Source organism: Phasianus colchicus, chromosome 17 (genome assembly GCF_987193195.1).
Source record: "Phasianus colchicus chromosome 17, bPhaCol1.hap1.1, whole genome shotgun sequence".
Classification (NCBI taxonomy): Eukaryota; Metazoa; Chordata; class Aves; order Galliformes; family Phasianidae; genus Phasianus; species Phasianus colchicus.
Window position 1 is genome coordinate 10,244,751 of NC_143452.1, and position 14,661 is coordinate 10,259,411.

The 14,661-nt window shown below is 57.1% G+C and overlaps 2 protein-coding genes across 4 annotated transcripts; both read left to right on the plus strand.

The window, feature by feature from the left end:
• Positions 1–1,302: 1,302 nt before the first annotated feature.
• Positions 1,303–8,461, plus strand: C17H20orf96 (chromosome 17 C20orf96 homolog). Of its 3 annotated transcripts, none has more exons than XM_031588938.2 (10): positions 1,303–1,459; positions 1,653–1,764; positions 2,098–2,240; positions 2,817–2,975; positions 3,438–3,537; positions 3,969–4,117; positions 4,245–4,346; positions 5,211–5,294; positions 5,592–5,710; positions 7,989–8,461. In XM_031588938.2, the coding sequence occupies exons 1-10, from the start codon at positions 1,415–1,417 to the stop codon at positions 8,137–8,139; spliced, it is 1,164 nt and encodes a 387-aa protein (XP_031444798.2). In that variant the 5' UTR covers positions 1,303–1,414; the 3' UTR covers positions 8,140–8,461. The 3 variants fall into 3 exon arrangements, with proteins under 3 accessions (XP_031444798.2, XP_031444806.2, XP_031444814.2); XM_031588946.2 differs by having other exon boundaries at positions 2,101–2,240; positions 7,989–8,460; XM_031588954.2 differs by lacking the exon at positions 7,989–8,461 and adding an exon at positions 6,865–7,962.
• A 507-nt stretch (positions 8,462–8,968) lies between these two features.
• Positions 8,969–11,930, plus strand: REM1 (RRAD and GEM like GTPase 1). Its single transcript, XM_031591270.2, has 4 exons — positions 8,969–9,466; positions 9,669–9,751; positions 10,767–10,971; positions 11,091–11,930. Exons 1-4 carry the CDS (start codon positions 9,163–9,165, stop codon positions 11,354–11,356), a joined length of 858 nt encoding a protein of 285 aa, XP_031447130.2. The 5' UTR covers positions 8,969–9,162; the 3' UTR covers positions 11,357–11,930.
• Positions 11,931–14,661: the final 2,731 nt, after the last annotated feature.

A 14,661-nucleotide genomic window follows, 5' to 3' on the forward strand; every position in this document is an offset into this window, starting at 1 on the left:
GCGGGGCGCGGGGGGCCGCGGAAGGACCCGGGGGGGCACGGCTCCGCCGGGGCGGTGGCTGCGGGGCGGCTCCGGTGGAACCCCGGGATGCGGCGGCTCGGGGATGCGCTGCAGCGCTCTGGGGATGCTCTGAGTCCGGGGATGCTCTAGGGATGCTCTGGGTCCGGGGATGCTCTGGGTCGGATCGGATCGGATCGGGTCGGGTCCGCTCCGCACTGCCCCGGAGATGCGCTCGGTTCGGGGATGCGCTCGGTCCGGGCGGGTTGCGGGTCCGGGGCGGTGCGGGCAGCCTTGTAGCCGCACGCCCCTTTCGCCCCCAGTACGGCTCTTATAGCAGCGGCAGCCGCCGCCGCCCCGCCCCGCCCCCGGTAAACACGGCCGCGCCGGTTCTGTCAATGGGAGGCGCCGCCCCCCCCGGCCCATTGGGCGCGGGGCGGGGGGGAATTTCCCCCGCTGCCAATGGGCGACCACCGGAGAAGGGTTGCTGGAGAGAACGGCACCGAGGCGCGCCCCGTTACCCGCACCCTGGGGGGGGGGGGCACTCCCCAGCGACCTCCCAGCACGAGCATCCTGTGCCCATGGTTCACCCCACAGCTTCCAGCACCGGGATCCCGCTTCCCTCCTGGGTACCCCAACCCCCCTCCCGCTCCCCCTCCCCGTGCCCCATAGACACAAGGGATCGTTCAGGTTGGAAATGCCCTCTAAGGTCCCCAAGACCAACCCCAGCCCACCACACCTCAGTGCCACACCTCCATTCTTGAACACCCCAGGGACGGTGACCCTCGCCGTGCCTGTGCCATGAACTGCCTTTATTTTCTGCTGATTGAAGCCCTGCATGCGGCGCAGCACCTCGCCACGACGCGGACATCGGTCCCCCTGGGTGCTGCTCCGAGCACTGCAGCGCTCCCTCCCGCCCCGATCTCTCCAACCCCACGACCCCTGGCGTCGTTCCGCAGCCGTGCTCGCATTCCTCCATCACTCGGACCGGTCCGTCCCCGCGGGGCTGAATTCACAACACCGGGGGTCACCAAACCGCGAGCACAATCCGTAACGCTACGCGTACGGACCACATTCGCGTCCCCGGGACTCTGCTCTGTAATTTATTTCTCCCTCACGGCCGCAGCCCCGCATCCCTCACTCCCGTCCCGTCACGGATCCGCGCCGTTCCCCCGCATCCGCCCGCCCCGCTCAGCGCCAATGGCGGAGCGCAGCCGCGCTGTTGCCCCGGAGACCGCGGGCTGCCCGGCGGGGGCGGCTCCCATTGGCTGATGCCGCGGGGCGCGCTCCCATTGGCTGCCCGCCGCCGGTTGCCGTGGCGACAGAGGAACGAGCGCGGCTCGGCCGGCCGGAGGCGGCACGGCGCCGGGTCCGCGGTCCGCAACTGGACGGGTGTGGGACACGTGGGGCTGCGGGGATGGATGCGAAGGGCCCGAGCGCTGTGCTGGAGCTGAAGGGAAGAGTAAGTGCTGTGTTCCCGAGGGGTCTGCGGGGTTTGGAGCGCCGTGGCTGCAACCGGTCGCTGTCAGATGGGTGCTGGTGGTGGTGAAGGGAGCTGAGGGGACCGCGGGGTGAGGGCAGCCAGAAGGGCAGGCCGGGCCGAGGAGGACTTTCTGACTCCTAATCCGTTGTGTGTGGTGGTATGTTGAGTTTAGGTTGGCAGCACGTGGCAGAAGGCAACAGCAGAGAGGAAACTTCCAGCCCACGAGTTGGCTTTGCCACCGATCGCCGACGGAGGCAAGAAGAAAGGGCAGAAGAACAAGTCAGGTTGGGAGAGATTTCCCTTTATCCGCTGCCTTTCTGCCACTGCCACCCCCCGGGGCCAAGTTTGCATTCGCTCTGTGCTTTCTGCTGGGAGACATTCGTCAAAAGGCACGAAAAGTGGCTGAGGATGAAGAGGGGGGACTGGAAAAGAGCAGGACGGGCTCTGTGGGCTTTGCTGCTGGGCTGAGAGTGTGAGCTGCTTCTCTGGGGCTGCAGAAGGTTTGAAATCAGCCTTTCAGCCGATCTTATTTCCCTCAGCCACACATAACAGGAGGGGGTGGGCGTGAGATGGGTGTGAGATGTGTAAACACACACAGGGCTTTTTGGTTGTTTCAGCAGCTGTGTTTGTGTCGAGGAAAACAACCCCCGTGGTGTTGAAGGCATCATCTCAAGAGAAGTACAGAGCATTTACTGAGAAGAAAGCGGTGCTCAAGGAGGCTGAGTTAGCTGGAATGTTGGAAGAGATGAAAATGACCGTGGTACATGTAACAAATATCTGGGGCTGGAATGTGGGGAGCCAATCCATACAGTTACCCAGGTTGCTTTTATGGAGGAAATTCTAGCAGTCTGACTCACTGTGGCAAAATGGCACGTATTTATTTATTAATACACTGGAGGTAATCACGCTGCTCTTCTTGATGCTGCTGTAATCTAACCTTGATGTTTGTTAAGGAAAACTGAAGATAAACCCAGAGAGCCCAGGCTATAGCAGTGGAAGGGATGAGGCTTAGGAAATGTGACCTGTTAGAAAAGACTGATGGTGCCAGAATTTCTTAGTCTAGCAAAGAGAAGGTTGAGGTGGAGGGCACAGCCACAGTCTTTTAGTAGGTAAAAGGTGGTTATTGATCATCACACAGCAGGTAATAAGCAATGTGGAAGCAGGACTGGGCTGGGTGGCAGAAGTCAGTGCCTTGGCAATGAGGCTGAGGCTTGCTGCATGGTGCCCAGCTGGTCAGGGCCTTACATGGGATAGGAGTGTCCTAGGGGTGACAGGTGATAGTGAGCAAACTTGGCACTGATGGAATCTGCCTCCATTAATCCACAACCTCCTATAGCACCTGACCAAGCTGAAGACAAAAGCCATAGAGGAGCTGAAGCAGTGCAGTGACCACCTGGCAAAGACCAACTGCTGGCTGATGAAGGACATCCAGCACACTGATGATAGCACTGCCAAGCAAGCCAGAGACTTGCTACATCAGTATGAAGTGTATCAGGTGAGGTTTTAGAGTTGGCCAACAGCCCTAGTTCAGCAGAACATGAAATGTGCCACTGCTTCTGTTAGTACTAAAGAATGGCCAGGCTCTGCATGGTTAGTTCCACTGACTGGAGCATCCCCAGAGCTAGGGGGAGCTCTCTGATGCCCAAAGATTCTGTGAGATGCTCCTGTTTTGTGCCTGTGTTTTAAAGCCACAAGAGCTTCCCGATGGGTTACTGTCCCAAGCAAAAGTAGTCAGCCCTCTAACAGCCCAAATACATCCTTCTGTGGGAAAAGGTGATTCCTGGAAGCCCCAGGACAATCCCCAGTGCAGGTCCTGTGCACAAGCTGGCACTAACCACAGTGGCAGATTCATCTGTGCTGCTAGAACAAGCAATAGCATGAGAGGAACAATAGGGATGCTGCATGGGGACATTGCATAGTTCTGGGGAATGATCAGTGTCCGGATTTCTCTGTGCAGATGATCGAGGCAATGACACAGACCATCAGTCAGAACCAGCTGGATATGGCAAGGGCAGAGCTTCAGGAAATGGAAAAAACAATGGAAAAGAATCTGGGAAGTGAGTTGCTCTCATTACTATGAAATATGGTTTATGTAAGCATGTTACATTTGCTTTCCATCTTGGTAGGGCCTAAGACACTGCACTGATGTTATGAATGTCAAACGGTTCACTTCCTGAAAATGAATCTTCCAGTTGCTGTGTGGGGGTAATGTTCCTGTCAGGAGGGGCAGAGCTCTGTGGCACCCATCAGCCTGTGTATAAGGGGGTGGGGAGAGTCACCTCCTTGGCAGCTGTTTGCACCATTCCACTGGGGCAGGATCTGGTCAAGGTGCTCTGATTTGGAGTGGCCATTCACTCCCTGTGCTCACATAGTATGCAATCTCTCTAATCCAGATTACTTCCCACACGGTGTGTCATCTGGCTCAGGTGTATGCAGGACAGCCTCTGGAACCCCTGAAATGACATTCTCTGCTTTGACTTTCAATTAGAGCTACAGCAGCAACTGGATGAAGTCACATCAAAAGTACAGGTTCTCCAGGATGAGCTCAGCATCCTTCGGACCTTCACAGATCTAAACCAAGCTATGCAGATCGTCCTCCTGCTGTCCAACATCCAAAACCTGAAGAAGCAACAGCAGGTGCTGAGACCTCTCCTCCCCTGCAGCATCACTAAGGAGGCAGGAGAGGGCAGGGGTGGAAGGAATGCAATGCTTGTTTTAATTAATGCTCTTGTTGTTTCTGTGCACTGCCTCCTGCCACTCTCAGGATGAGATAGATGAGACAGAAAAAATGGGAAAGGCCATTCTGGAGGAACTGGAAGAAAAATCACAGCTAGAACAAGAAGAGATATTACAGAAAGTTGCGGAGGTTTGTGGAATTCATGTGATATCTTGGCAGAGGGGATCAGTTTGTGGGTGCTGTGAGACCAGTCAGGGGTTTCTAGATGTTGCCCATCAGCAATAGCACATTAGCTGGCACACAAAGAACAACAAAGCATTGCTGCTCTGCTCCAAACTGGAGCTGTCTGTCAGCTGGGAGTGTCCATGACAAGCCACTCTAATGTGATGAAATATTCTCAGGCTTGTTCCTGAGAGTTTGCCATGTGATCCAACGTTCACCCTGCTTTATTACATTACTTAAGCAGCTGCCTAGCTGCTTGGAGGGGACACTGCTGAGGAAACTTACCTCAGAACAGGAAGAGCTCCTTTTGTACAGTTTCTGCTTGCATGGTATGCTTAGCACTATTTCTGGGTTAGCTGCTTGAGAGCACTGAGAAAATGCCAATCACTGAGTCCTTTTTCAGCTTGCTCTGATGCAGGACTGCTGTCTGCTTTTACAGGTGAATTTGTAAGCATGGATGATACAAGTAACCCAAGCAATATTAATAAGCTTTCCCTGGGAAGCTGAACCAGATTTCTTGAGTTCTTTCTTTGGTCACTTCTCATCTCACTTCTAGGCTTCCTTTTGTCCATCCTGTAAGTGGTGATAATTATTGACTGCAGGAACAGGCAGGAGAAGCAGCAAAGCTTTTCAAGGCCCTCGTGACTACATCAATTCTTGTTCTATGGTCATCCCAATGGGATCTCTTTGTGGACCTGGAACCAAAACCTTATTCAAGCAGGAATTATTTCCTTGAAGAATAATGCATCTAAATGCAGCCAGCTTTGGCATCTGACCATGGCAGGCTCTCATGCTGTAGTTACTGTGAGTTTCTTCTCTTCACCCACACAGGAGGTGTTGCTGCACCAGGATGGGCTGAAGCAGATGGTCATCAACAATCACATTCTTCGACATGAAATAAGAAGACAAAAAGAGGTGAGTGAATTGGGGAAGAGCCAGCACAGTAAGGCAGAGCCAGCCACCCTCAGCTCCTTGCTCTTTATGAGGGCTTTGTGTGCCCTGGTGGAATCTGTTGCTTTCTGCTTCCACTGGAGCCAGGGGGCTGTTAGACTTCCTGCAATGCCTGCTGGACTGCTCACCCTCAGGATGTCCTCGTAAGGAACTCACTTGCATGAGGGATGTTTTCTAGCTCTGCTGTTTGTAAAATCTCTAGAACTTTAATTACTGCTTCTATTGTAAAATAAAGAACTCTTAAAAATGTAATTCATTCAGATTATTAAAGACCTGGAAGAGGAGATCAGCGAGCTGAAAAGAAGCGTCCAGACACTCCGCCAAAGTGCAAGAGACCCAAGAGAGATGATCTTTGCTGATGTTTTTCTCCACAGACCAAAGTAAGCCAGTGAATTCCCAGAGAAGTAAGGCTGGTCGATGGGCAGGCACATGCCTTTCTCTGTGGCCTTGGGTAGGAAGAGTCTGGTGTTGAGCCTTAGTGCAACTGCCACAGATCCCACTGTCAAACCTACGTGCAGTCTGGGATATAAACTCACAGCTTACTGTTGTCCTGCTGGGACAGATTGCTGCCAGGTCTCATGGCTTGCCTAACAGCAGCTAGGAAGCAGCCAAAATAACAGCAGTGTGCTGTCAGCTTTGGTCGCTTCTCATCTCATTTCTAAGCTTCCTTTTGTCCATCCTGTAAGTGGTGATAATTACTGACTGCAGGAACAGGCAGGAGAAGCAGCAAAGCTTTTCAAGGCCCTCGTGAACTCCATCAATTCTTACTTTATTGTTCTTTTCTCTCTGTGTTTGGGAAGCAAAACTAAAAGGAGGTGGCCAAGCTCCTGCGGAGGGCAGGACTTACCCATCTCAAGCCACTTTGCTGGTTGTATGAAATGGCACAAGCAGTCTGTGGGAACAAAGATGGGCAGCCATTTCTCTAATATGTTAAAAAAAAAAAAAAAAAAAAAAAGTCTGAGGCATTCATTGGCAGCAAAAAAGCAAGACTTTGTTGTCTTTCCCAGCGCTCTTTCCCTGCCCTCGTTCATTGGTAGCTGATTACTTGCAGAACGGAGGCTGTGGTTAATCTCCACTCCCTCCTACCAGTGTGCACAGTGTTTATGCTGGATATTAAAGTTATGAAGGGCAAGGAGAATCCTTACTGTTTGTTGATGGGGAGAAGGCTCTGCCAGACGGCTCACGGGACCATGGGGCTATCCTCTCCAGGGCTGATGGACAGGCTGGCCAAGTCTGTAGGCTGAGGTAAACCAGCAGCCTGCTGTGACAAGTTATTTTCCACCATAGCCATGGTAGGAGCCCATCCCAGCAAACAGAAGCTGGAGGCCTGATGCTGCACCTTGTCCTGCAGTGGGTCCTGCCCAGAGCACAGATGATTTAGAGCAGCTGAGTGCCTCAGCTTTCTATGCTGTCAGCTGATCAGGGTTATAAACTTGACCAAAAATTGGTCAAATATGTTTAAGTCTCGACTGTGACATAGCCTGAAACCTGCAGCTGTGTGCAACACTTCGTGCATGCCTATGTTTATTTGCAGCAGCTATACACACTGCTCTCAGCACAGAGATGCCTGTTAAGGGAGGCTTTCCTCTCCAGTGGGGCTGGACCTCCTGTGTTGGGTTCTAACAGTAAGCCAGGTATGGCTGCAGAGGGGTGATGTGAAGCAGGAGGAAAGCCTGGAACGTGTCAGGAGGCTGTGGGAGAGGCGAGTGGCTGCATGATGGATGTGCTATTGCTAATGGACAACTTCCATTTTTTTTTTTTTTCCGATAAAAGAATGATTAAAAAAAAAAAAAAGGAATTTTGTTAGGCTCGGCAGCTGGTGGGGCTGGGGTTACTGAGGGTGGCTGGGAGAAAAGTTAAAAATAGCAGGAAGGCCCAAGTGGAAAGTTTGTGTAATATCACAAGTCAGGCATTCGGTGCTTACCCGCCCTGACAGGCAGCACTCCGTGCCAGAGCCTCTCCGCCATCTCTGCTGATTCCCACTGACCTCCCTGCAACTTTTCACACGACTCCACCAGCCGTCCGTGTTTCCAATTAACCCTTTGGTTCCAGGCTTTGCTTCTTGAAAGAGTAAAGTCGGGCATAAGCTGCGCTTAGCCTGGAAGTGCAAAGGCACCCAGCAATGCTGGCTCTCCTTGGGTTTCCTGCATGCTGCTGGCAGCTCCCGTGAAGCCCTGAGGAGCTGTAAGCCCCCACTCATGTCTGCATTTCAGTCTTCCCTCTTTAAAAAACCCCATCCTTCAAGAAAACCCAGGTGGGTTTTGCTAGCAGCTTGGAGTCCTGCACTGGAGGCACTCTTGGCACAGTTTGTCCTGGCCTGATGCACAGATGAGCACACCTCTGAGCAAGCCCAGCTTGCTGTGTTTGTCCTTTCTGTGTGAGAAAGCAGATGTAACCGGCTGCTCTGATGTGCTTTCTCTGCTTTTGTTTGTCTTTTGGGATTGACAGAGGGGCAGCTGATTTTGTTCTTCTCCCTCGGAGTCCCTCAGCCTGGATAAGGTTTGCTGGGCAGTTGTGCTGCGCTCTGCTTCATGCTGAGCGAGGGCTGTGCCCCAGAACCCCACCTCTGCTTTTATAGGGCTTTTGTCCACTGCTCCCTCAGCACAGCCGCCTTTCCTGCTCTTTCCTTTGTTCCTCGCACCTCCTCTCTCTGCTCAGGTGCACACCAGACACCGAGGTGGTCCTCCACATCCCCACGGAGGAGAATCCGCTCCCCTGGTGCCCGCAGCGCTCAGATGAGATGCCGACCAACACAGCCCTCCCTTCCCCAGCAGCACTCCTTCCTCCCGGCCCCACTCAGCCTCTGTGAGGACTCAGTTATAAGCGGCAGGAGGGTCTTCGTGATACAGCCGTGCTGTGTTGTAAGAAGCACGATGTAAGAAGCCCCTTGATATCGGCCCTCTGTGCCACCTGACCTCACATCCGCGGCTGCACCAGAGGGGCTGCAGCCAAAGGCAAACCGGGACTCTCCGTTGCGGTGCCCCAGGGGTGTCCCAGTGCCGGCCCCGACGCCCCGAGGTGAGCACATCCCACTGCGGACCGGGCTGCCGTCCCAGACCGGAATCTTTGTGGGACAGAGCACGCACGCAGGTTCAAATAAAAACAGCCCTATTCAAAACTCTCCTCTGCCCCGCGCTGTCCGTTACCGGCTCTGAAGCCGGCGCTGCCAAACAGGGGCATCGCAGCCCCGCAGATCCCAGCCCCGCCGCTCCTCCGGGCAGCACCGGCACGGCACGGCTCGGACGGCTCGGCACGGCTCGCTCCTTACTTGGCGAAGCGGCGGAGCCGCGCTGTGTCCCGGCGCGCCGTGGAGCCGGGCGGGGCCGGGAGGGGGGCGCGGGGGTCCGACCCACACGGACTGGAGCGCGGCTGAAGACCCCCGAGCCGCCCCAGCGCTGCTTCAGCGACGGCACCCCGGGACGGGACGGAAGCGGGCTCCCGGGGGCGGGAGAGCCCGGAGGGGTGGGGGTGAAATCTCGCCGAGCCCCGGTACTGGGGACACCGGGAGCCCCGCGGGAGCCTCGGGGACCGGACGGAGCCCCGGGGGTGCGCGGAGCCGGGCGGCGGGGGCCGCTGCGGGCGGGCGGGGGGGATCGGGCAGCGGCGCGGGAGGGACGGGCAGCGGCGGGGGGCTCCACCTCCCGGGCTTTAAAGCCTCGCAGCTCCGGGGCTGGGCGGCGGACATCAGCCCGGCCCGGGGGAAGTTTCAGCCGCTCGGAAAGGGACCGGTGGGGCCGTGCTGCTGGCCTCGGGGCTGCACGACCGGGGGGCTGCAGGGAACCGCGTCCCATCGGGGCCGCCTCTCCGAGCCCCGCCGTCAGCCGAGCCCCAGATGACCCTGAACACGCAGCCCGGGAACAAGAGCCCGCTGCGGAGGAGGGCCAGCACCCCTCTGCCGCGGGTACCGGGTGCCGCGCCGCGGGCTGAGCTCGGCCACCCCCAGCTCGGGCAGTCCTCGTCCGAACCGGGTGCCAGAGCCGCAGCGCCGCGGGGCAGTTGGTCCTCCGAGTCTTCGGCCTCCTCCAGCTGCTGGGAGCACCGCGTGGTGCTGCTGGGAGACCCCGGCGTGGGCAAGACCAGCCTGGCCAATGCCTTCGCTGGCATCCAGGAGCGGGACCTGCTGGAGCAGCACGGAGGTGGGTGCTGGTGAGGGGCAGGGGCTTTCTGCAGCAGTGTCACCCCCTGCGGGGCCGGGAGGAGGTAGTGGGGTGTGTTCAGGTGCAGCACGCACCCCGTGCTTGGACAGAGTCATAAGCAATGCAGAAAGGAGCATGTTGGGGTGAGGGGACCACCGGTGGGTCTCGGCTGCACCAACCGAGCAATCCTGGTGTCTTGCAGAAGCTGCCTACGAACGCACACTGTTGGTGGATGGCGAGGAGACCACGCTGCTGGTGTTGGACACCTGGGAGCCAGAACGGAGGGTACATGGGGCTGTGAACCCGGGCTGGGTGCTGCATGAGCCCCAGCTGCTGGCAGGGCTGGGGGTGCTGAGGAATGATGAATGCCGAGGTCAGACCTCTGGCCTGGGGCAGCCTCTCCAACATTCTTTGCTTGCTGTGCTGAAGGCTGAGAGGTGCATGTCCTCAGCCTCTCTGATGGGGCTCCCACAGCAAGGACCTGTCAATGTAGGAGTAGCCTTGCATGGCAGGAACTGTGTGGGTGTCCCTCACCCCATGTAGATGTCCCTTGCAAAGGGGGACAAAGGGGCTGCAGGAGAGAGCATAATGTGAGCTAATGGTTTGGGAGTGGGTCTAAAAGGAGCAAATCCACGTGAGGCAGTGCTGGCAGCCAGGGCACGTGCTCTCAGCAGAGCTGTGGCCCCAAGAGCTTGGCATGGGGCACTCCCTCTGCCCCATGCAGTGAAGGCTTCTTTCTGCCAGAAATCCCAGTGCAGCATCGCTGCCTCCCTTTCCCTGTGCTGCCTTTCCCCATGGCTGTGCTGGGGTTCCATGAGTGTCACGATGGGTCCCTGGGAACAAGGACGGAGCTGGCACCCAGGCACAGCAACACTATGGGCTGGGGCTGCATTTTGTGCAAATGCCCATGCTGTCCAGAGGTGCTGCAGCACTGCATTGCCCTGAGAACAGCCCTTTATTTCCACAGTTGCTTAATCCCACTTTGCCCAGATGGAAGCATTGTGTGGCTCACAATGCTGTGCCCACCATGCTGGCATTGTGTGGCTGAAAGCAGCTTTGGGAGTGGTTCTGTCCCCGAGCTGAGCCCTAATTTGTTGCTAATAGAGGAGGGAAATGAAATGTACCCCAGAACCAGGAGCTGTGTTTTACTGATGGAGCCATGCATGTGCTGCCTACAGTGCGGGTGCTGCTGGGGCACGCTGGCAGATCCCCAGCACTGTGCCAGGTCAAACCCAGGAGCACCTGGGGATGCCACCAGCCCTTGCAGTGCACTGATGTGACATTTCCCATGTGCTGGCAGGGTGAGGAGAGCTGGCGCCGCAGCCAGTGCCTGCAGGTGGGCAATGCCTACGTCATCGTCTACTCCATCACGGACCGCAGCAGCTTTGAGAGCGCCTCGGAGCTGCGTATCCATCTGCGCCGCGCGCGGCAGGCTGAGGACATCCCCATTATCCTAGTGGGGAACAAATCCGACCTGGTGCGCTGCCGCGAGGTCTCCATCGAAGGTGAGCATGTCCATGTCTGTCCCCAAGTCCCACACTTTGGCTCCTGCTACATCCCTCGGTACAGAGGGTGCCAGCAGGGCCATACCTCCTTCCTGTATCCCCCCCCCCCCTCCTTGCAGAGGGCCGTGCCTGTGCCGTGGTTTTTGACTGCAAGTTCATCGAGACGTCGGCAGCCCTGCAGCACAACGTGGATGAGCTCTTTGAGGGGGTGGTGCGGCAGCTGCGCCTGCGCCGTGAGGGCAAAGAGCCTGCATCCAGCCACCGGCGCAAGGAGAGCCTCACCAAGAGGGCCCGGCGCTTCCTTGACAGGCTGGTGGCCAGGAACAGCAGCAAGGTAGCCCTCAAAGCCCGCTCCAAGTCATGCCATGACCTGTCCGTGCTCTGAGAGCCGCCACAAGCCCATCCTACTGGACTTGGAGGCTGGGGACTGCCTTCTGCCATCAGCATGGCCAGCAGCAGCGTGGTGCCAGCTAAGCACAAATGGGACTGGTGCGATGCTGAGGACGTGGAGCTGCTGAGGGACACCCAGGGTACTCCAGGTCTAGCTGCTTCTCCTCTGGAAGGGGGGATGAATGGGGCTGGGTCCCCTCAGCTGCATGTGTGGGGTGGGTATCAGGGTGGCTGCCCAGCTCCTGAGGGGCTGGAGGTGAGGCTGCGGCCCTGCAGGGCTGCCAGCAGTGAGGCTGGTGCTGCTTGTGGCTCCCATCCTTCACAGAGCAGCAGGGAGCAGCGAGTGCCCACCTCGAGGACAGGAGCCTGGCAGGGAAAGGGGCTGGGGGAGCTCTGGCAACATCATCTGGCACCCCCAGCCCCTCCATGCCAGAGCTTCATGCCACGTCTCCCTGGAACCTGTGTTGCCTGAGGTTTTTCTGCTGTCTCTGTACCAGTTCAATGGGGAGATCCCTCGATCTGCAGAATAAACCACGTCTGGGACATGTTGGTCTCTGCCAGGTCCCTTGGCTGGTGCAGAGGTTCTGCTGCAGCCAGATTGCATGAGCTTCAGCTTCATCAGCCTGAACACCCCAGAGCAGGAGCAGCCTTAGCCTCTAGCCATGTTTCTTTAGCCACCCTTGGCTGAAGCATCACTTCCTTACTCAGCAGTCACAGCATCATCCCCTGCAATGGCAGAAGCCCTCTGCACCTCTTTCTTCCCAGAAAGTCCTAAGAGAAGGGCTCGGCACCAACTCCAGTTGCTATGGTGCAGATTTAAAGCCTCCGTGCAGCATTTGGGACCCCCTTGGGAGACACGGCCTGGGTCAGGAGCCAGTCCCTGGGTGCCCTGGGAAGGGGCAGCGGCAACAGGAAAGGACGTGCCGGGCTGCAGCAAGCAGCAAGTGACCCCAAGCAAACAGGAAGGTGACACTGGGGCTGCGTGGGCTCTGTCTGTTGTTTTTAGGCTGCACTGCTGGCGAGTGGCTGGGATGTGGCAGGGGAGCCTGCTCGGCAGGCCTGGGCCCCGTGCCAGGGAGGCTCCACGGTGCCCTCCTGCCCTGCAAGGTCGGGAGTTTCCATTTGCTCTGCATCCCAAGCATGGGGAGCCACCAGCAGCCAGCATCGTGCAGCCAAGAAGGGCCCAAGGGGATGTTTTCCCATCTCTGTTGAAAGCTGGGCTCTTCTGCATCACTCAGCACTCCCGAACCTGTCGGTGTTTGCAGAATTGCTGCTCTTTCCTTGTTGCTGCTTTGGCTCCGGGTGCTGCTCCGTGCCCCAGTTCCTGATGCTGCTGGATGTGATGCTGCAAGTCTGTCCTGCAGCTGTGGCCAATGCTTCCCTGCGGCGGGAGGCGGGGGGGGTGGGGGGGAGAGACAGCGGGATGGAAAGTTGGCAGCCAGCAGCGAGGGGAGTGGAAAGAATGAGCTCAAACCCAGAAAAATGCGGCCGTGGTGGAGGGTGGGAGGAGAGGCCGGGGGGGCTGCAGCAAGGCGCTGGGAAAGGGAAGGACAGAAGGAGGAGGTGCTGTTGGGGGACAGGAGCTGACTGTGGCCCCCAGCTGGGGACTCACCTGGGCCAGGTAGAGCCGGGGCTTGGCAGCACTAAGAAGTGCTCTTGGGATTGCCATATCCCAGCACCATCCATCCCTGCACAGCCACTGTCCCCACTTGGAGTGGGCCAAGTTAAGGCTGGTTCACTGCTCTGCAGCGCATCTTCTCATGGGGAGCAGCCAAGAAAAGCGCAGGGGAGGAGGGCGGCCACTTCCCTGCACCACACAGCAGGTCCTGCCCTCAGGCCCCACTGGGAAGTCCCTCCGCCTTCCCAGCCAGAGCTGCAGGAAAGACCCACGGCCACTGGCTGGGGAGCAGTCCCTTGGATGAACCCCACTATAGCTCTGAGAGCCCGGCCCAGTGCCAGAGTAAGGGCACCCAGTGGGGAGCTGGGGATCCTCAGTGGAACCTCACACCCACCGGGCCGCTTTGGAGAAGGGCTGTAAAGGTCTTTTGAAGGTTTTTTTGATAAAAGACTCAGCAGCAGAATACGCAAGAGTGTTAGCATTTCTGCTGCTATTTTGGGTGCTGGTCTAACAGCACGTGCTAGAAGGACAGAAGTGGATTGCAACCCTGTGGCCTTCATTCTGGGCTCTCCCTACGCTTGCAGCCTGCCCTGAGAGCACAAGCAGAGGTTTTCCTGCAAAAAGGAACATGCAGAAGGTTTGGCAGCCTGTTCACAGGGCACAGGTCTGCGAGAAACAGGACTCGGAGAAACACCAGTGCATGTGGGCAGTGATTTGGGGGTGAGTGGGCACCCGGACACATCATTTTAGGCTGGCCTATGGTCACCTGGGCTCTGGCTGTCCTCGCTGTGCCATGCCGTAGGATGAGATGCTGCATGCTGCCAACCTCACTGCCTGTCCCTTTTCTTTGTGGGAGGACTGGTGACACCATAAGGACAGTGTCCAGGCAGGAGGCCAGCCCCAGAGAAAGGCACATCGACACTCCCGTGAGGGCTTTTCATCCACCCTCTGCATAGAATACGAAACTATGAATCACCTCAGGTCCTGAAATAGATTTATTTATTTCGTTATTTATTTTAAGGAAGGGAAAAATATTGGGGGGAAAAAAAAGAAAAAAGAATGTAACACATGCCTTTTGTCCCTGCTGTGCTCTGCTCCCCACCCATGGTTCAGCTCTGGGCCAGTCCCCAGAGCCAGCGGAGGTGCTGGAGCCCTCACTGCCACCCGTGAACCCCAAACCAGACCCTGGGGAGGGGACGTGGTGGGACCACATTGGCATCAGGAAGGCTGGGATACACCACAGGTTCAGGAGGCTGATTTCACCCCATAACAATGTGCAGTGCTGGTTTACACTGAGTGAATCCTTCTTTTCCACAACAGGACAGAAGAGATTTCCCTGCTGGCAGCAGAGGATCTCCTCCTGCTGAAAGGCAGGGGCAGCTCCTGCTGACCCCTGCTGAATCACGACTCTTTGCTTTCTGCGCTTTGCTGCTAGATGGAAAGGATGCAGAAAGCCCCATATTTAGCAGGCCTGTGCCTCAGATCAAGCAGCTGCCAAGCCAGGGCTGTGGTGATGGGTGTGGGCAGCACCAGGGACTGTGGGACATCCCAGCCATGGAGAGGAGGACATGATGGCACTGAGGAGGAGAAGGTGGCTTGGTGACATGGCCAGGCTGCCAGCAGCTCAGAGGGAGGGAATATTCACAAGGAAAACATACATTTTGGCCAGTTTTCCATCCGAG